Source organism: Callithrix jacchus, chromosome 5 (assembly GCF_049354715.1).
Source record: "Callithrix jacchus isolate 240 chromosome 5, calJac240_pri, whole genome shotgun sequence".
Lineage (NCBI taxonomy): Eukaryota > Metazoa > Chordata > Mammalia > Primates > Cebidae > Callithrix > Callithrix jacchus.
In genome coordinates this window covers 160,166,241-160,188,164 of record NC_133506.1, presented here as the reverse complement: position 1 = coordinate 160,188,164, position 21,924 = coordinate 160,166,241, and the positions used below count along the sequence as shown (strand labels likewise).

General features: G+C 38.2%; 1 protein-coding gene across 6 annotated transcripts in view; it reads left to right on the top strand.

The window, feature by feature from the left end:
- The window catches only part of ELF1 (E74 like ETS transcription factor 1), a 104,449-nt gene that overhangs the window by 56,299 nt on the left and 26,226 nt on the right, over positions 1 to 21,924 (top strand). For 4 of the 6 annotated variants that reach the window (XM_054256821.2, XM_054256820.2, XM_078375338.1 and 1 more), the window contains exon 2: positions 2,210 to 2,506. In XM_054256821.2, coding sequence (XP_054112796.1) covers positions 2,435 to 2,506 — 72 coding nt within the window. In that variant the 5' untranslated portion in view covers positions 2,210 to 2,434. Of the gene's footprint in view, positions 1 to 1,600; positions 1,640 to 2,209; positions 2,507 to 21,924 lie in introns of those variants that run through there. The other 2 variants (XM_078375337.1, XM_078375335.1) reach the window with 1 other exon arrangement.

The following is a 21,924-nucleotide window of genomic DNA, read 5'->3' as shown; positions in this document are numbered from 1 at the left end:
GGCTCACGCGAGCCTCCTGCCTCAGCCTCCTGAGTATCTAGGATCACAAGTGCACACACACCAACACAGCCAGCTAATTTTTTTTTTTTTTTTTTTTTTTTGTAGAGGTGAGGTCTTGGTATGTTGCCCTGGCTGGTCTCAAACTCCTAGTCTCAAGTGACTTCTTCCCTACCAGCCTCCCAAAATCCTGGTGTTACAGCTTTAAGCCACCATGCCTGACCTGATAAGATATTTAAAACAGTATCTGTTATCAGTGTAATCCTTTTTGTAATCACTGTGGGCACACAGGTTTGGGAAATACAGAAGAAATTTTAGACAAAGGTTATTTCCCCAGAAGAGGTTTTGCTTCAGTTGTCTTGGTGCTTGGCACATTGCCTTGCAAATAATTGGCACTCAAACATGTATTCACTTGAATTCAGGGGACGCAGTTTTCGAATTTGAGACAGTGTACTACAATGAATCCTAGATTGGTTGTACGGGCAGTAATTGCTGTGTTTTTGAAGGGAGCACCCTTACAGTTTGAGGCAGAGATGTTGGGAGGCTTTGTGAAATAAATGGGGCTTGAGTATTGAGTGGAAAAGATGGGATTGAATGCTGGCAAGTAGAAGTGGGCGGGTACTGCAGGCATGGGAAATAACAGAAGTTGAGAAAAGAGGCAAGATTGAATAGTTTGTGTGGAGGAGCATTAGGCAGGCCTGGTGTAGAGGAATTGGGTTGGATAATAATCTAAGGAAAAAGGTATTGTCAGTAATACCTGCACAAGGCCAAATACGTCCATCTGTGATCTGTTTGGATCAAAACACTTTTTCCTCTTCTAGATATGGTACATGGCTCAAAAATCACCTGAATGTGCTAGGAATACATTTGGAGTTGAACTTGCTGTTAAAAGGGAGTGGATGAGAGTGGGAAATGTGCTGGGTTGGAATTTGGTGTAGTAACTGGAAATATCATCTGACTTGGAGTCTTAATTCTTACTTTATTTTGAGTTCCTACTGGGAAAATCACAATCACCCATGATGGCCGTGAAAGCCCAGAACACATAGGGACTTGTCTCTGCAGAAATTAGGAAATGCTTAAGTGATTTGGCACATACTAGCTGGATTTACGTTTTCAAGGAAACTGATTCACCAGGTCAGCTTTGTCTCCAAACTTGTCTCTTTAAATTATTAGGAAATTACTGGCCATCCTTTCCTTGGAGTCAACTAAAGTGTTTGTATTAAAATTATAAATGGTCATTCAAAGAACTAGATGCTACTTAATGTGATTATTTTTCTGTCTTTGTCTTTTCATACCACGTTTATGGCCATAATCATTTGATGAAAATTTAATAAGATTGTGATTAAAAACCTAAAGAATTTTTTCCTTTTCCTTCTGTTAGTATCTATAACTTTTTAAAACAATAGGCAGACATCTTTGGCCAATATTTTAAAAGCCTTTCTTTCTTCGTTGTGAAATTGTTTTCACTGCTCAGTTGCGTTTCTGTTTTTCTACTATTGTAAAGTGCAGTTCTTTGCATGTTCTAATTTGCCATGACGTGGTCAAGTGCTGTTTCCTTCCTGTTGCTTGCAAGCCTATGCTCGAGATAAGAATACATTTCAGTGCATTAAAAAAGAAGCCACTGAAGACAGACTTAAGCATGGTAATTTTAAAAACATTCTACTTACCAAAAGCCTTTTAAAAGAACAGAAAGAGTGGGCTTTAATTTCTGCTTATTTTTAAAAGATTTAAAAATAGTTCTTACTAAACTTTAAATGTATTAGATTTTAAATTCTTATATAATTAAAGGTGAAAATATATATATACGTTATGAAATTACTCGTGGGGTAGCAGTTTCTGTGTATGTGCTCTGCTGAGTTGGTAAAAAGAAGGAAATTGTTTATATATCCTTTATTTCGATGACAACCCTCATTATTGTTGGGGTTTTTTGGTATGTTTTAAAAAAACATTGAGTATTTTAACAGTAGTTTAACTGGGGATTGGGGGAGAGAGGCATAATTTTCAGTAGTGAGAGATGATCTTAGCAGGAGCAAAGTCTTCAAAGAAAATATGTAACTTTTTAAAAAGAGCATTATGTTCATTAGTCATGTTGATTTTATTTAAAAATATTAATAACAAAAAACTGCTTTGACGATACTGCCCTCTGTCTCAGTTATTATATTCTAAGTGGGGATTGCTTTTTTGTAACTAACGTAAGCTTTTGTTTTTTTAGGCCGAGAAGCTTGAGAGAAGAAAAATTTCAGAAAAATTGTCAGAATTTGACTAGAACCTCAATGAACAGGAAAACTGAAGCACCTTCCCTAAAGAAAACCTGAGTGTGCAGTAACTTCTCAGACAGAGCGGAGGGTTTCACCCAAATCAGTCCCTGGGTTTTGCCGCCTGACACATGAACCTGTTTGGAATTTTTCTCATGTGGATCTAAGGGGAATGCTGTATTATGGCTGCTGTTGTCCAACAGAACGAACTAGTATTTGAATTTGCCAGTAACGTCATGGAGGATGAACGGCAGGTATGAGATCCAGAGACAATTTTACTTTAATGAATTTATTATGATTTTTAACTTTTTTAAAAAGACAATAAGAGAAACTTTAAGTAAAAATTTAGAAATGAAGTATTTGGAGGAAGATGATACTGTGTCTTAAGTACCAGTTAATTCTTTAAGAATAAATCTTATCCTTAACTTTGATATAGTAACAAGGAAGGAATACTTTTAGGATTTGGCTTGTTTTTCTGTAAAATGAGGCTTAACACTAAATGCCTTAAGTAATTATTTTTAAGTACTTTGAAAAGTTCTAGGAAACATGCCACCATTTAATGTATATGGTTAATTAATGTTCGTAATCGCGGGCCACTTCTTCAAGTAGATGAGACAGTGTTAGCGGTCACATAATCATACATTTCAGTACAAAGCATGTGACTCTGAGGAAGTTACTTAACTTCTCTAGATCTAGATTTCATCATCTGTAGAATGAGGGAATTGAACTGAAGAATTTCTAAATTGGCTTTCAGTGAATTTATACAAGATGTGCAAATTACTGTTTTCAGTATATAAAAAAGATCTAGGAGATACTGCGTAAAAGATCTAAGATTAATTTTAGTCTCCTTCGCCCCTCCCCCAACACACACGCGCGCGCGAACGGGAACAAAGCTAGAGGTTCATGGGACTTCACAATTCACTTCTTTTTTAAACAAGTTATATGGGGAATAGCAGACATGATACGGGAGAAATAGTGTATGTGTCGGAGAGACTCAGGCAGGGTACTAGGAAAAATATTTTGAGAACCAGCCTAAAGTTGATTTATTACTGAAATAAGCGTAATACTAAACACCTAATTTTATTAGGCCAGTTATAATATGTAATGCCTTTATTCTGGAAATGTAGCTACTACGAATAATAAAATTCTTACTTTTGGCAGAGTGAATTTAATGATTCGTATAAAATTAAAAGTTTTTTTTAGCTGTGTTGTCCATTGAAGTGACAGAACAAAAAGTTTATAAACAAACCTACAAACAGTGAGGATTTAGATTAAGTTGCCTTAACATCAGGATGTGCTTTGACTAGGGAGGAAAAAAGTTTCAGGGAGAGTATTGCTTTATGATCTGTGTTAAAAATATATTAATAGTGATATGAATTTAATCTAGAGACAATAGAAAAGACACTTAGGAAGAAAGGTGTTTCGAATTTGTTCTAAGACAGGATGTTTGTGCATATATTAAGGTTTGAACAGCGTGTTTACTTTGCAGCCCTCTTAAATGAAAGATGCTGTTGTAGATGCCAGGCTTGATGTGGTGAGGTTTGATCTTGGGATGTAGCAGCAGAGGACAGAGCCCTACGCCACTCACCGACATGCTGTAGTTATAGTGGATTTGATATTCTTTGGACCATGAGAAGTGAATTTTACATTATAGTACCATATTCATACATGTGTCTGCGTAGCCTAAAAAAAGTTTTGCCAGGCCAGGCGCAGTGGCTCACGCCTGTAATCCCAGCACTTTGGGAGGTCGAGGAGGGTGGATCACATGTTCAGGAGATTGAGACCATCCTGGCCAACATGGTAAAACCCCATCTCTACTAAAATTTATAAAAATTAGCCAGGCATGGTGGTGTGCACCTGTAGTCACAGCTACTCAGGTGACTGAGGCAGGAGAATCACTTGAACCCGGGAGGCGGAGGCTGCAGTAAGCCAAGATCATGTCACTGCACTCTAGCCTGGGCAACAGAGCAAGACTCAGTCTCAAAAAAAAAAAAAAACAAAAGTTTTGCAAAACAACACTTATACACTTACTGTGCGTGATACATTTAGTTTGTTTTGCAGAGGTTATTTATGTCTTTGGAAAGGGAGGTGGTACTGTTAGCGTAACATCAGCATGTATATATATGCATTTTCTTACGTTATTTTTGTCTAACAAAATGAATCTATATTTTGTGCAGGTAATAAGGATTTTACAAGTATTAACCATATAAGGTAATTACTAATATCTCCATTTTATAATGAGGAAATTGAGATATCAAGAGGTTAAGTCACTTCCCTGGAATCATACAACTATTAAATAGTAGAGCCACAATTTGAACTCACCCAGTTGATTTCTCACTAATGATGTTTTATATATTCTTGCAATAATGTGTGACAATCTTACTGTGTTCTAATCAGCATCACAATGTTTAAAATTCTTGTTACCATTTAGCTCTTCAGTCTGGGCCATCAGCATCACAAATGTGATTGCTTTGGAAGAGGTTAGATCGTTGCTGTTGATGATATTAGCATCTTATCTCACCTGGGGCTCTACCTCCATGTTTGCTTATTAGCTTAATTTGTTTTTAATAGAAAAGCAATAACTTGCCATTTATATTAATAAAAGAAGTCACCTAATACAAAGATACATAAATAACCAGTGAAAAACCTCTCTTCATCCTTACGCCCTAATCCTGTTCTCCTTCCCAGAAGAAACTAGTATTAAGTATTAATATTTTTGTGTAATTTTTAAACAGTTGTCTGAACAAATGAATAGACACACATACAAAACTGCACACAGAGGTTGCTTTTAAGACACGAATGAAGTTACACTACATCTTTGTGCCTCATTTGTTTTCACATAATGTGTTATAAATATTTGTGTGTGTTGATTATACATCATTTACTATTTTGCATGATGAGCAGCCGATTATGTATTTTACAGTTGCTGATCGTGGCTGTTACCAGCATTTTGCTATGATGTACAGTATTGCAGTGAACATCCTTGTTTAGAACGCAGTAGATCTGCCTAGTGGTGATGATGGTTAAGAGCTCAGGTTCTGAAGTTGAAATGCCTCGGTTGAATCCTGACTCCGATGCCTACTCTCTCTCTGACTTTGGGCAAGTTACTCAAACTTTCTGTGCCTTGGTTTCCTCATCTGCAAAATGGGGATGAAAATTATGGAACCTAAATTATAGGATTGCTGTGAGAATTAAGTGAGTTGATATTTCTAAAGCTCTTAGAAACATCTCTGGCTAATAGCTAATATTTACTGAGCACTATCATTTTGTCATTGTGTGTGTGCATGTGTGTGTGTGTATCTTCGTACACTTATTTGATTGTTTCTGTAGGGTTACTAAAAACAGAATTACTGAGCTTACTAAAAATATAAACACAGATAATTGTTTTAAAAGGCTGTGTTACGTGGCCATAAAGATGGAAACGGTAGCCACTGGGGATTACTAGCTGGAGGAAGGAGGGAAGCAGGCAAGGGCTGAAAAACTAACTATTGGGTACTGTGCTCATTGCTTGGGTGGTGGGGTCAATCATACCTCAAATCTCGTGTAACAAGCAGTTTGCCCGTATAACAAACTTGCACATATACCCTCTGAATCTAAAATAAAAGTTAGTGGGGAAGAGAGGGACTGCGTTATTTCCTCCTACCACTAATAGTGTATTTCCCAAACTGTTATCAACATAAATCTTTTTTTTTTTTTTTTTTTGACCAGTCTTTAGGGTGGAAGTGACATTTTACTGTTTTGATTTGCATTTCCTTGTCTACTAGTGGTGAGGTAATTTATTATTTGTAAATTTTATTTATTGTCAATTAGAGTTTTCTTTGATTTACTTACTAATATATCGTTTTGCCGAGTGGGAGTTCTTTAAATATTATGGTTATTTCATTAGAATCATTGATATTTTCTCCCAGTGTAGTGCTATCTTTTAACAATATGGTATCTTATGCTGTATAGAAATTTTAAATGTTTTTAATAAAATATATCAATATTATAAATAATAATATTACTTTTGGGGGCTTTTTTGCCTGCTGCTTAGGAAAGCTTTCCTCACTTCTAAAATTAGTATATGTTCTCTTTACATTTTCTTCTAATATCTTTCATATTTTTAGCTCCTCAGTCCATCTGAAGTTTATTTTGTATGATGTGAGGTATTCATGATCTGAAGATTCCTTCCGCACCCCCCCAATAGTGGTGTTAGCTCTTCACCATTTATTGCATGTTTCTTCACACTTAAACTGCCACCCTTGTTAATACTAAGTTACCCTGTGTACAGGCTTCAGTTTTGGACTTCCTAGTGTATCCTCCTTCCTTGAACTGGTTTTATATTGTGCCAGTATCACATTGTTTTCATTAGAATCAGTTTATAGATTTGATATCCGATAGGATATCCCCCTCCCTCCAAACTGGAATAGGATTTTGAGTGAATTTTAGAGTTAGCTTGTTAAGCTAAATTAAAATCTTGGTGGGATTTTAACTTTTTAAAGTTAAAAAGTATTTATGACTTTTAAAATAATATATTCCGTTTGGCTGTTTATAAAATCACTGTTTGAAGGCACCAGATTAGAATGTATTTTTGTTTTCACTTACGGCCTAAGTTATGTTAGTCTAAAGAAACGGACACTGTTAACATGGTTGCCAGCATTTTGATCATTTTCCCATATTCGGTTCATATTCTTTTTCGGAATTGCTTGGCACTCTTGAGTGGAGATGGCAGGGGTCATGGGGGGGTGTTGGAAAGGAAATATCAATGCTGTTGATGCTGACAATTTAAAACTCTGTTGTTGCTGTCTCTTCTAAACTGGGAATATTTGCAGCTGAGAATGAGGCGCTTCTGTGGGAGACCAATACCATCAGCACTGGGTACCATCTCCGTTTATGCAGTGGTGCCCTGGTTTGACCTTCACAAGCGTGTTAGCATGGCGAATCTGTGAGAATAAGAAGCAACAGAAGTCTGTGGGTACAAGGTTCTAAAGAAAGGAAACCTGACTGTTTACTCACATGTTCCAGGAGTTTATTTAATAATTTTGATACGTTACATGAAAAAACATGGATTTTTTTTTTTTTGTCATTGGTTTTAAAAGTAGAATTGCTGGCAAATTATTTATGCTTAATAGACTTAAGTCTAGAGAGAAGTTTGGTAACAAGGAAAAAATGAACACGTGGAACAACACATTTTTATAGGCTCTCATCACAATAGAAGATTGTCCACATTCTCATTGGATGCGGGGACAGTGTAGCCGTGTTACTGCAGTTCTACGACCTGTAGTAGTATTAGCACTTCCCTTTCTAGGGTGTAAATTGGCTTCCTCTGACTGCTAATTCCTGAAGGTTAAAGAGTAATAGTGCTGGCCAGGCGCCGTGGCTCATGCCTGTAATTCCAACACTTTGGGAGGCCACAATGGGAGGCCGAGGTGGGAAGATCACCTGAGGTTGGGAGTTTGAGACCAGCCTGACCAATATGGAGAAACCCCGTCTCTACTAAAAATACAAAATTAGCCGGCGTATTAGCGTATGCCTGTAATCCTAGCTACTCGGGAGGTTGAGGCAAAAGAATCGAATGAACCGTGGAGACGGAGATTGCGGTGAGCCTAGATTGCGCCATTGCATTCCAACGTGTGCAACAAGAGTGAAACTCCATCTCAAAAAAAGAAAACAACGAAACAAAAAGAGTAACAGTGCCTTGCTGTCTCTTATACAAGCTGCCCAGTGATTTTTTTCATGCAGTGTTTGGGAAGCACTATTCAGTGTAACAGAGAGAAATGCAAAGTGCTGTGGATACTGAGAATGGAGCCATTGAGTGCATTGTAACTTTGGGAATGCGTCACCACGGAGGTTGAGCTGCATCTCAAGGTTTATCTGACAAAGAAGAAGAGGTGTTCCAGAGCAGCAGAGCGTACCGAAACTTTTAACGGATTCTCTCGACTTCATTATCTGTCCAAACGTCTTAACTCACGGGGAGAAGCTTTTCACAGTGTGCCTGACTGTTTCACACTATAGAATTTTCCAAAATGCTTTCCTGCTTCCCCACATTCATACCTGTCGCATGTTCAAGTCTAATAATCTTTCACGATTTTAGAACAAAACATCCTTTTTCCAGGAACTCATCCTGAAATCATTCCTTCAAGAATTAATAACTTTATCCTTTATTTCTATGCTGCTTATTATCAGTCTCACATTTGCCATGTTAAATTTTCATATATACATTGCTAATTTTCCCAAATAAGTGCTAAATTGTTTGAAGAAAGAGATTGTCCTTTTTTCCCCTTAATATTACCAAAGCATTTAATATCATTGAGTTCTCTCAAATATTTTTTTTTCCTTTTTAAAATCTATGGAATAAGTGATCTCTTCTATAAAATAGATATAACTTACCTGTTGGTAGATGATATGGGAAATATATGTGTTCACTTATGGTCCTTATCATATCAGAAGATCTCTGAATGATAAGCGGTAATAGATTTTCCCAGGACCTGTTGACCACATTCACATTGGGTACAGGGACAGTGTAGCCATGTCGCTACAGTTCTAAGACCAGAAACAGATGTTCATAGAATCGTTTTTCTGAAGTATCTGGAACTGTTCTGTTGTACCTTTAGTGGAAGACACGTCAAATAACTTTTGAAGTTTGTCATTGAAATTGTACATAAATAAAATCCATTAAATGAGAGTTGTTCACATTAAATCTGGTTGTGGGTCTGTGGATGCTTTTGTTTTTCTGTCTACTCTGTTGTATATTGAAATCGTTTTTCTAAAACAAAATCAGAGAAACTAACATTCGTATAGAGCTTTCCTCTTTCCTTATGTACTATTTCCTGTACCTAAGAGGATAAGTCACACCAACCTGCCATTTTTCAACTATAATGGTAGGATTCTGTTGGGTCAGAGATTAGGTATACCTCATAAAGTAAGGTAAAAGGAATGAGTTGATAGTGTTTAATGTGTAACTTACTCAGCACCAGTGATGTGAAGGGCATGAAGCTGCAGTGTCTCTATTGATTGGTGTGTGGACTCAGTGGATCCTCTCTTATTTGCCTAAAATTTCAGGTTCTGTCTGCTTTGGTTGCCTTCTTTTTAGATCTTGTCATATCAGACTTAAGAAATCCATTATAAGCTTGGCCGTTTGTGAAACTAACATACAGAGGTTGCTTGTTTCTTTTCAGTGCACTTGGAAAAGCCTTTATCAAAGGAGTTATGTCTTAGAGCCCCCAGGTACAAGCCTGATTGCCTTCTGGGGGAGATCTGACTTTGCTAAGGGCTGAGGCCCACTTCAAGTTAAGTGAAGGGACAGCCCTGCCTGTGGTCTAACATTTGGCTTATCTCCTCACCCATTCTTGGCAGCAAGGAAACTGATAGTTCTTATGAAAGAGGAGTCAGTGTGGAGAGTAGGAACTTACTACTCTTTTTTTGCAAAATCTTCCTTTAACTGCTCCCCAGCCATTCCACAGAGGCCCAGGGATAAAGTCCTTAAATGAATGAGATGAGATCGTTGTATAGGGTAGGACATGGAGCAGGTGGGCTCCAGAAACTTTCAGTGATGAATTTTAGTAGCTACTGTTTACTGAGCATCTTGCCCCATGCACTGTGCTCTACGGGGATTATCCTATTTAATTCTTTACAACAATCTTAAGAAGTAGGTGCTCCTAATTCTTACTACAAAAGAGTCAAGTGAGGCTCAGAGAAGGGAGGTAACTTGCCTGTAATTTCATAGCTACTAAGTGATAAAGCTAAGAAATGTAACCCAGCCTGTGCCTTCGACCACTAATTGAATAATGCTAGCCACTGCAACATGTAAGTGGCGAAGAGTAGTTTAAAATGTGGAAGAATTACTATATTCTGCATTTATGATTTTGGCAAAACTGTGTTACTAATTGTAGATAATTTGTTAGTATAATTACAGGTAGTGGTTCTTATGCCTGGCATACCTTTAAAAAAAAAAAACAGCTTTATTGCAATGTAGTTCCCGTACCATATAATCCATCTACTTAAAGTGTAAAAAATCAATGGTTTTTAGTTTGTACAGAATTGCACGTCTGTCTCCATAATCAATTTTAGGGCATGTTTATCACACTGTCAGCAGTCATGACCTGTTCTTCCCCACTCTTCCCAGCCCCTGGGAGCTACTAATCCACTTTGTGTCTCTGTATGTTTGCCTGTTCTGGACAATTCAGATACAGTAAGTGGAATCAGAACATGTTCTCTCCTGTGACTGGTTTCTTCTACTTTGGCATGCTGTTATCGAGGTTCTGTGGTGGGCCATGTATCACTACTCCGTTCTTTTTATTACTGTAAAGAATATTTTATCATAAGGATGTACCACATTTTATCCATTCTGCACACATTTTCAAAGAACACTGTTTTTTTTAATGAGGTTTGTGTTGATCCGTTTCTTGTTGGAAATAGAGTTGGCAACTTCTTTCAGAAAATAATCACCTAACCTTGCTGGGTTAAAAAAGTAGAATAGCCTTGCTGAGTTGAAAAAGGAAAGTAGTACTCCGTTGCTTCTAAATATAACTTTAAAAAAAAATCTCTCCCTAACATTTGACACCTTTGATGTGTCTTAGTTTTGTTGTGTGACCTTGAAAATTTTTGTCTTTCCATTTCAGTTAACACATAGCACATAAAAGATAGGCGGTTGTATAAACAGGTAGTGTTACTGGTCTTTGTTTTAAAAAAAGGATCATTTTCAACATAGAGTACTGATGAAAAGTGTGTGTGTGTGTGTGTGTGTGTGTGTGTGTGTGTGTGTGTGTATGTTTTAGAAATACTAACCAAAATTGTCAATTGTCAATATTAGAGCAATTCTTCTTTTGGAAAATTGCTAAGGAATTGTTATTAGAAATGCTACGTTATAATATTTTGCCTGGTAAAACATTTGTAAGCTGATCTGTTTAACCTGCTTCTACTAATACAATATTGAGAGAAAGTACTGAAGACAGGAGATCAGGAAACTTCTTAGCAGAATGATACGAAGATTAGTTAGGAAAAAACTTTGGTCTTCTAAAAGGTGATCTTTTAGGTGACAGTTTAACAGTTTATTATATTTTATAGTTTTACATGATTTCTGCATTTTTCCTATTCTGCTTTTTTATTTCATGGCATGTGCAAAATAAAAACAAGAACATTTAGAACAAACTTCCATTGTTCCATGGAGCTACTGGGAGGCCCAACTAACTGTAATCTCCTCCCTCCCCTTCCGTATCTCAATAATTTATTATTTAAACAGTGACTGATTAGTATGTATTCAGTCCACTGCCTGCAACTTTGACATGATATTGAATCATGAAAATTGATGTTTGTCAGTCAAGAGTCTGTGTGAAATGGCATTAAAAAAACATCAATTTGGGAACCTTGCTGTAGCTGTGTGACTTTAGACAAGTTTTGAAATGTCACTGAGCTTTATTTCTTTCACCAAAAATGACAGAATGACTTCCCAAGGTTATGAACATTAAATGTTTATGCAATGTGTTTACCTGTAGCATGGCACGTGGAAGTAGTCAAGAGTTAGAGCAGTTGCTGTTGGTTCCACAGTCCTCATATTCATGACCCGAGAAAAATCAAGAAAAACTTTGATAGCTCTTGTCTTCCACTGGATAATCTCTGTTACCCAATTGGGTAAGTGAGATGATGAAAATGATTTTGGTGACTTGCATACCAATTACACAGATTCATTCAGATTGTTTTGTTCTGTTGTCACATTTTTCCTTTGATAATCTACAATGGCTGGCTTGATTCTAGAGTAAGCCAATAAACTTGTAACTTGGGATTTTAAAAATCTGGTAGACTTACACTATAAGGGAGAATTTTCCCTTAACATTTGTTTTGACATAGTTTGCCCTGGCATTGTTCAGTTTTGTTGGAGTACCACTAATTTCTCTCATACCTGTGAGCAGGTAGCATGAATTTTCAATTCTGGGAGAGGCTCTGTTGTAGCTAAACTGCCTTTATTCAAGGATGCCTTGCCTCATTTTATTCTTTGCTGTGTACATACCATGTAAGAGTCTTGTCAAAGTCCATCTTCTAGTAGCAGAAATTCCCCCTTTATGATTTTATTTAAAATCTTTGAGTTATACAGAATCTGCATGTTTAAAACACTTATCAAACTGGTAGTGACTACTGTGATGTTTATTAATCTACTTAGTTTGTAAGTGAACATTTATACCTGGTTAAAATTTACTGCACCTCCCCCCAAATCTACCTGTTTCTTTACCTTGTAACTAATTCTGTTCACATATAGCTGCACACAGACAACCTACCAGTAATATTAAGCTTTTAAAGTGGACATTCCCATAAAAAAACAGACTCTTCTCATTGACTCTTACTTTTTGATATGCATGGACAAATTGTAACTTATCCTGGCTGCAAAAAGAGAAATATAGGCAAAGACTAAGGAAAGCCAATTTTCATGACACAGTTACACTAGGATTAGACTTCATTAAAAACAACTCCACAGGGGTTTTTAATGGAACCTCAAACATTATCTTGGGGAATTCTGGAGAAAAGACCATTTTACTTAGACGTTTAGGTTTTTGATGGTACTGTGCAAGAGAGAAGCCGGGATTTTTCAGAAACACTCCTTCTGATGGGAGCCAACAGAAGTGGCCAGGCGCAATGGCTCATGCCTGTAATCCCAACACTTTGGGAAGCCAAGGCAGTAAGATCGCTTGAGCCCAGGAGTTTGAGACAAGCCTGGGCGACATAGGGAGAACCCATTTCTATTTAAAAAAAATATAATATATATATATATATATATCCCCAGGTGTTGTGGTGCCTGCCTGTGGTCCCATCTACTCAGGAGGCTGAGGTGGGAAGATCAGTTGCGCCTGGGAGGTGGAGCTGCAGTGAGTTGTGATCCTGCCACTGCACTGTAGCCAGGGTGATAGATGAGACCCTGTCTCAAAAAGAAGAAAAGTAAAACAAACTTATTTCAGCTGTAGGTCTGTAGACAGTGTTCATTTAGAAGAGAACTATCAATTTATATATGTATTTTTGATTCAAGCATTAATTTAGATGAGACTTTCATTATGACTTAGTAATACATTCTAAGTGGTTTATCTGTAGGATCCTGTACTGATAGTGGTTAAACTTGTGAACTCTGGAGTCAGATTTCAGGTCTTCCTGGCTGGTTCACTAGAAAGTTTTAATAATATATAGCCTAGCGTTGTGGGAATTAAGTAGATAAAGCCATATGATGCCTTTAACACAGCAGCTGCTTCCATCATCATCACCACATTAGGAGAACCACTTTATTCTATTTTATAGTTTATTATATTGAAGAACTCCCAAAGACAGAGACTAGAGAACACTTTTTACACAGTGCGGTAGTGAGTTTTTTTAGTTCAAAGTACTGTGTCAATGACCAGACACATGAATCCTTTTTTCCCCTTAATTAAGCCACATGTTTATCTATGTGACATTTGTAGTGGGTACATAATCAAAAATTAGAATATTGGATGTTCAAGACCAGCATGGCCAAGATAGTGAAACCTTGTCTCTATTAAAAATACAAAAACGATTAGCAGGACGTGGTGGCAGGCACCTGTTATTTCAGCTACTCGGGAGGCTGAGGCAGGAGAATTGCTTAAACCCAGGAAGCAGAGGTTCCAATTAGCCGAGATTGCGCCATCGCACTCTAGCATGGGCAACAGCGGGAGACTCTGTCTGAAAAAAAAAATAGGATATTGGAGAATGAACGCCACTGGGAAATGAGGAGGCTGATACAGACATGTATGTGTTCTCGGCACAGAGGTTAACATCCAAAGATGCTGCTTTGGATGTTAACCTCGGTGCCGAGAACACATGACTTGCCTTAGTCTTGAATACAGTGTGACGATAAGACTGCCTAATATCTCATACAGGTCTTTGTAGTTTACAGTCTCTCTGCATGTAATTGGATTCTTATAAGTCACTGTATGATGGATGACGTATTCTCCCCATTTTCTAAAATATAATGTTATCTTGAATTTATTTCTAACGGGAAGACCTGTGTTAGTATCTTTCACCTATGATAGACTTGTAGGGCAGGGTTACAGAGGCATCCAGATAATCACTGTTCAAGGTGACCTAGCTGAATTACTAAATAAGTCTGGGTTCCAGTTCTGACTTACTGGCAGTCTCTTAGAGGATTAACTAGAGGACAGTTTGTCTCTTAGCTGTTCATTAATTCCTCCTTAATCTTGACAATATTTGATTTGTTCCTTTATATTTTAAGGGATGGTGGGATAATGCAGAAGAGTATAGGGATTTGATTTTGAGCTTATTTGAGCTCATGCATTGTAATATTTTATGTTTTTGGAATGGTAATAATGTAGATTTTTTTTTCTTTGCATGAAAATTTGCCAGTAACAATGAAAGAAACTGAGGCAATTGCCAGGAAACAATACCCACGTGCACAAAACCTATAGGCCCAAATAGTTTCATGGGTGAGTTATTTTCAACTTTACCAGCCCTGGCAACATAGTAAGACCCTATCTCTACAAAAAATAAATTAAAAATTAGTGTGATGTGATAGTGTGTATCTCTGGTCTCAGCTACTTGGAAAGCAGAAGTGGGAGGATTTCAAGCCTAGGAGGTAGAGGCTGCAGTGAACCATTGTTGCGACACTGCACTCTGGCCTGGAGTCTCACTGACAGAGACCTTGTCTTAAAAATTTAATGAACTAATTTAAACAGTTTGAGTTCAGAGAGAGTTTCCCAATCATTTTTTATAAAGCTGACATAACACTGATACCAAAACCTGGCAGAATGTGCGTACACACATATAAACACTAGGCTAGTCTAAAAATGAATATGTTGTTTAATAATGAATGAGCATTTATTGTGTCTAACCCTTGCCAGGCCCTGCCCATGATAAGCATTTTATATTATTATCTCTATAAGCCTGTATGGTGTGACAACTCTCGTTATCCCCATTTTACAAGTAAGGAAAACACGTATAATGAGAAATCAAAGAGGTCGAAGGAATGCATGTTACCCAGAAACACACACTGTAAGTGACACTTGCGTTGAAATTGACTCTCTGACTTGAGTGAGCCCAAACTCTTAACCATGATGCTAGGGTATAAGAGAGAAAAAGAACCATAAAGGAAGAAGAGAATACGGAAGACTATTAAGTAAATTGTCTTTTATATTGATTATATCTAGGATTAGTGCAATTTTTTTTTACCTTTTCCCAAATACATTTATGTATTACATTTTTAAGAACGACATTCATGTACTACACCTGTAGTCAGTAAAACTATGATGTTCTTATAATTTATACCAATGTGTTGAGCAGTGGGTACTGCAACTAGATGGACTTTTCTACCTGGTTGCTAAAACTACTTTTTATTTTATGATAAAAAATAAAAAGCCTGGGTGTGGTGGCTCACATCTGTAATCCCAGCATTTTGGGAGGCTGAGGCGGACAGATTGCTTAAGCCCCAGAGTTCAAGACCAGCCCGGACAACATGACAAAACCCCATCTCTACAAAGAACACAAAAATTAGCTGGGTGTGGTGGCACACACCTGAGGTGGGAGGATTGCTTGAGCCCCAGAGGTCAAGGCTACGGTGAGCTGTGATTGTGCCACTGCACCCCAGCCTGGGCAACAGAGCAAGACCCTATCTTGAAAGAAAAAAAAGAATAGAAAGTGTGTATAGGGAGCTTGAGTTAATCAACAGAAATACTTGGAACTGTTTTAGTGGCAGATTTTTAAAAGTATGCGGAGAATTTGGCTGTGAAGAATTCTTCACAGAAAACTTTGTACTGGGCCTTGGAGATCTATTGCACAATCCTAGCTGGTTTTGTGTAATACATCAATTCTTGAAATCATTTAAAATACACTTTGGAAAGCAGTAACAGTGGAAACCATTGAGGAGGGGCACTATGTGGAAAGGAAGCAGCGATGTTTCATACTCTTGGAATATGAGTATGTTCCATATTATGTATTCCCAAAGGTAATTATTAAAAATGTGCCATGGGGATTTTTTGAAAGGATTTCAACTTTTCATTTTGTTTACCAATCACCCTAGTTTTTTTGTGTGTTTATCTATGTAGACGCACTGTGTGCAGAGATTTTCTTTAATTTTATCATGGTTTATGTGAGACAATGACGGAATACCATCATAGTATTGTGAAGATGTTTTGAAGTTTTGTTTCTCACATCAGGTGGACCTCTTCTTTTTAAACTTCTATTTGAAATGTGGCATAAATACAAAAATAGTCATGGGTAATAAGTGTACAGTTCATGGATTTCCCCAAAGTGAACACATGTATGTATCAACATTTGCTTTTAGTTGAAGCTAAATGTTGTTGCTAAGTGTAGGTGGTTAAGGTTTGTTCACCAATGTTCCGAAAAGACTATTCTCATTAAAAACAAAACAAAATCGGGCCAGGCATGGTGGCTCACGCCTGTAATCCCAGCACTTTGGGAGGCCAACGTGAGAGAGGATTGCTTGAGCCTAGGAGTTCAAGACCAGCCTGGGCAGCATAGAGAGACCTCATCTCTACCAGAATTAAAAAATTAGCCAGACATGGTGCCATGTGCCTATAGTCCCAGCTACTTGGGAGGCTGAGGCAGGAGTATTGCATGAGCCCAGGAGTACATGCCTGCAGTGAGTTACGATCACACCACTGCACTCTAGCCTAGGCAACAGAGCAAGACCCTGCCTCAAAAAAATAAAAACGGAACCATGCCTGTCCATGTGAGATTGTAGTAAGTCAGTTTTTGAGAGTGTTTATTTCTGTCCATATCAAATGTTGAAGGGCTTTAATCATCAAAACATTTTATTTGTTGCTTACTGTATGCCATGTGTTACAACAGGTGATTTATTTTCATGTTATTCTTACCACTCCAGAAGATATTATTATTTTGGATAGACGTAGAAACTAAAGCTTAGAGAGGCTGGGTAACTTGCCTGAGTTCCAATACCAAGGCCATGGTGGAGTCCTACCTTAAATAAGAACCTGAGTTTTTACTGTTACACCCTGTTCGTCATGTATATGTGTAGTGAATTTGCTACATGGTATTGTCAGGTCATGTGGTAATAGAACGAGATGCTGGGTTTTTGTTTTTTAAACCAAATGTAAAAGGAAATCATTTCAAGAATAATTCAGAAGTCCTCAAAGCAGTGTCTTCACAGGATGAGGCCTTGGGGCTTCAGTCCGATTCAAAGGCAGGGCACAGGAATGTGTCTCAAAGATGTGTTTTCATAGCAAGTACAGTGTTTAATTTGTATGTTTATTGGAGAGGCTTTGGAGCCGGGGGGGCCATTGAAGACTGTGGGAGGAGTAAGGCTCCAGACCCCTCTCCGTGTTTTCTTGCCTCAATGCAAAGACACTGCATGAACTACTTGAAGGTGTGCTCATTATGTATCTGCCTTTAAAAAGTGGTGTCTGCTTTTGGAGAAATGCTGAAGACTAAATTTAACTTGCTTTTTGTTTTGGGCAAATATTTTATAGATATTTCATTTTAAGCTGTTCTAGAGAGGATTTTGACAGGATGTTTCACAATCAGCAACCACCAGATTGAGTGCTGCTGTTAGAGAAACTTGGCAAACAAGTTATATGAAAGTTCCTGTGCTTTCTGATACCCAAAACCCTGATGAACAAAATTATTAATAAAGTTGGAAGAATGATTAATAATTTCTGAAATATCCACGTAGGACCTTGGGTTGTGGTATATTCAAGGAACAAGCAAGCCCAGTTAGGGGAGTCACATATTGTACTGCTTACATTGGTCACTTCCCTTCTTTTTTTAACTTGATGGTATTGCCACATATGTGATCGACTGCAATAAGTGGAAACTGTATCGTAGACAGTGTTGAAATTTGGGGAACCGCGACTCTCTTCTGCTAAAACTGGTTTGAATATTGCTGAAAAAATGTTTGCTAAAATTTTGCTTTCAATATATACCCTAAGTTTATCTATAATTAATAGAAAGGGGAAATCACTTTGGAGCTATTAAGACCTTCCAGAAAGTTCCAAAACAATTGAAAATCACTTTATCGATAGAGTTTAATTTGCTTCTATATATTGAAGCTTTGGAAACTCTGATCTTAGATTTTAATTCCAGGAGATCTTCCCTCTCTTCTCCCCACAGTTTGTGGTTTATTTTGGTTCTATCCCAAAGCGAAAGGGGAAAATAATCTGCACGTGACAAACAGCAAAAGATCTAATAATATAAAAATATAATTGTTTGGATTACTAATATCCCAGATCTTGGGAAGAATAATTAGAGCTGACTCAGCTGAGAGAATGCAGTTTTGAATGTTGTCATTCTTTAGAGCAGTGGTCCTGAAGCCTGGATGCAAATTGGACCCACCTGGGGAGCTTTAATGTCAGGCTCTGGTTATACCCGCAAATAGTCTGATTTATTTTATCCTATGTGGGGTCAAATATTGATACTCTTAAATGTTTACCCATGTGTACAGTGAAAATTGATAAGCACTGGCAGAATTTAATTAGATTTCCTGATTCAAATAAAAGATAGGAAAGATACTTAATCTAATTATTTAAATGATGAGAGCTTTTAGAAGTGTTTGGGAGGTCATTTTTTACAGTCAAGTGGAATGTAATGTTTTTGCTAAGGCGTCAAAGAAGCATTGAAACCTTCGTTTCTTTTTTTTTTTGTTTTCCTTGAGACGAAGTCTCGCTCTGTCATTCAGGCTGGGGTGCAGTGGCATAATCTCAGCTCACTGTAACCTCTGCCTACCAGGTTCAAGCTTCTCATGCCTCAGTCTCCTGAGTAGCTAGGATTGGAGGCGCACACCACCATGCCTAGCTAATTTTCATATTTTTTAGTAGAGATGGGGTTTCTCCATGTTGGCCAGGGTGGTCTCAAACTCCAGACCTCAGGTGATCTACCTGCCTCAGCCTCCCAAAGTGCTGGGATTACAGTTGTGAGCCACTGCGCCCAGCCGACACCTTCATTTCTTAAAAGTAGGTAATATCGTATTGCTAACTGTTAGGATTGTGGCTATTTTATGAGTATTTGTGATCTTCCTGAAGCCTGTTTTTGTTGTTGTTGTTGTTTTGTTTTTTGAGATGGAGTCTCGCTCTGTCGCTCAGGCTGGAGTACAATGGCACGATCTCAGCTCACTGCAACCTCCGCCTCCCAGGTTCAAGCAATTGTCCTGCCTCAGCCTCCCGAGTAGCTGGGACTACAAGTGTGTGCCACCACACCCGGCCATTTTTTTCGTATTTTTAGCAGAGACAGGGTTTCACCGTGTTAGCCAGGATGGTCTCGATCTCCTGACGTTGTGATCTGCCCTCCTCAGCTCCCAAAATGCTGGGATTACGGGTGTGAGCTACAATCCCTGGCCAGTGAAGCCATTTTAGAAATAAATCTTGGGAAACAGTCTGTTTGAAGTGGTGTAGAAATAACTGAGGTGGGTAAGATTTTATGATCTTCAGCAAAGAAGCCTGAAGAATAATATCCAATCTCAATTTAGAAACAATGAAGAGACTAGTTTATAGAAGTTACTTCGGGCAGAGGGAACAAATTCTCAGGTGATAGACTTAAAACAAATTAAGTTCTATTATTGGTTGAGTTGCGCATGCACACACACCCCCAATTCACATACTGAATTTTCAGCCTCTGGTACCTCAGCGTAACCTATTTGGAAATAGGATCGTGGCAGATGTAATTAGTAAAGCAGTTATACTGCAGTAGAGAGAAGCCCTTACTCCACTTCCTGGTGTCCTTATAAAAAGGTGAAATTTGGGCTGGGTGCCGTGGCTCACACCTGTAATCCCAGCACTTTAGGAGGACGAGTTGGGTGGATTGCTTGAACTCAGGAGTTTGAGACCAGTCTGGGCAATATGGAGAAACCCCATCTGTACAAAAGATCTAAAACTTAGCCAGGCATGATAGCGCGTGCCTGTAGTCACAGCTACTCGGGAGGCTGAAGTGGAAGGATCCCTTGAGCCCAGGAGGCTAAGCTGAGATTGGTGGTGGTGAGATTGCACCACTGTACTCCAGCCTGGGCGACAGAGGGAGAGGTGAGATCACACCACTGCACTCCACACTGTCTCAATTTAAAAAAAGGTTGAGGGCGGGGGTGGAATTGGATTTGGACATAGAACCCATGTAAACCTGAAGACCAGCCATCTACAAGCCAGAGACAGAGGCCTGGAACAGATTCTTCCCCCAGAGTCTGCAAAAGGAGCCAGCCCTGCCAATACCTTGATTTCAGACGTACAGCCTCCAGAACTGTGAGACAATAAATTTCTGCTAAGGGACCCGGTTTGTGGTACTTTATTGCAGCAGCCATAGCAAACTAATACAAGTCCCAATATTGTACTTATTTTAAAAATATAAACCTAGAAAAATTCAGCATTTGAAATTTTATTATTTCTTTATTTAAGAGGTTGGGAACCAGTTCTCTGGAAGGAATCGTAGAATGTGTGGTTATAGAATCTTAGGTTCTTGGTGACTCATACTTTAGCCGGTTACTAGTCAGTCCAGTTTACAAAGCAGTTTATCATGAGCCCAGATCAGCAGCTGGAGTTTCAAGAGTGTGCATTTTCCTTCTATTTATGGTAGTAGAGGGGGAAGAGTCTTTCTAGTCACCTGAGAGGTGTTTCCTAGATGTATTTTGTGTAAACAGATTCAAGCCTTTTACCTAATGCACACATTAGCACACTCTTCCCAAGCTGCAGGAGCCAAATAGATTTGGATAGGGAAGAATATTTTGGTTTCATTTGGGTAAGAACTGCTCCTCTGAATTGCATTTTACATACCTGTCTCTGACTTGGTAGGCGACCTTACAGTCGGTGGATGAAGTGATGTGCCCTGCTCCTACCTTGTACATAGGGTTTTTGCAGCATGAAAGTGCTTAACTCTGGGCTAAGCCTTGTTAAAAGACCAGAAGCTTAACTGAGCTCTTAGAAGAGAAGAAAAGGAAAAGTGTTTGAACAAGTGCATGTTCATGCTAGGTTGGATTACATCTCTACAATTTACCTGTCAAAAAAAGGGAAAGGGAGGGCTATACTTTGGATATTTTATGTATTTTCTCTATTGTGTGTGAAGTGTATTTGTGTGAGTTACAGTATAATTTTTTTTCTTGTTTTTTTTAGTGACAGGGTTTTGCTCTGTTGCCCAGGCTGAAGTACAGTAGCTATTCACAGATGTGATTATGGCACACTACAGCCTTGAACTCTTAGGCTCAAGCCATCTGTCTATTTCAGCCTTCCAGGTAGCTGGGACTAAAGGCACATGCCACCCGTGCCTGAGTTCTAGAGTATAATTTTGAGCCTCCTCCCAGTTTCTGTTTTAAAATCTGTTTTACTGTTTGAAGAGCCAGTTACTTTTCTTTCTAGCTAGCTTCCTCTTTTCTGAAACAGGAAGAAAGATTTTGAAATAAAACGATCCAAATGTGTTTTAGGGTTATTAACCATAAATTTCAGAATGTAGCATTCTTGAAGGCAAGGATATTTAGTATCTATGATACATATTTAATTTAGGTAATTAAAATCCTTATGATAGAGGGAATATCTAACCTCAGTGTGTAGTTCTGTAAACATTAATTTTAAAAGACCGAGGCTGCTTAGTTATAATGAAACCATCAGTAATATTTTTAATATAGGAGGCTTATTTAAGGAAAACAGCAAGGTGCCTGGCATTATTATCTATGAGCAGGAACTTTTTCTTACATTTAAGAAGATAGCTTGAACCTGGGAGGCGGAGATTGCTGTGA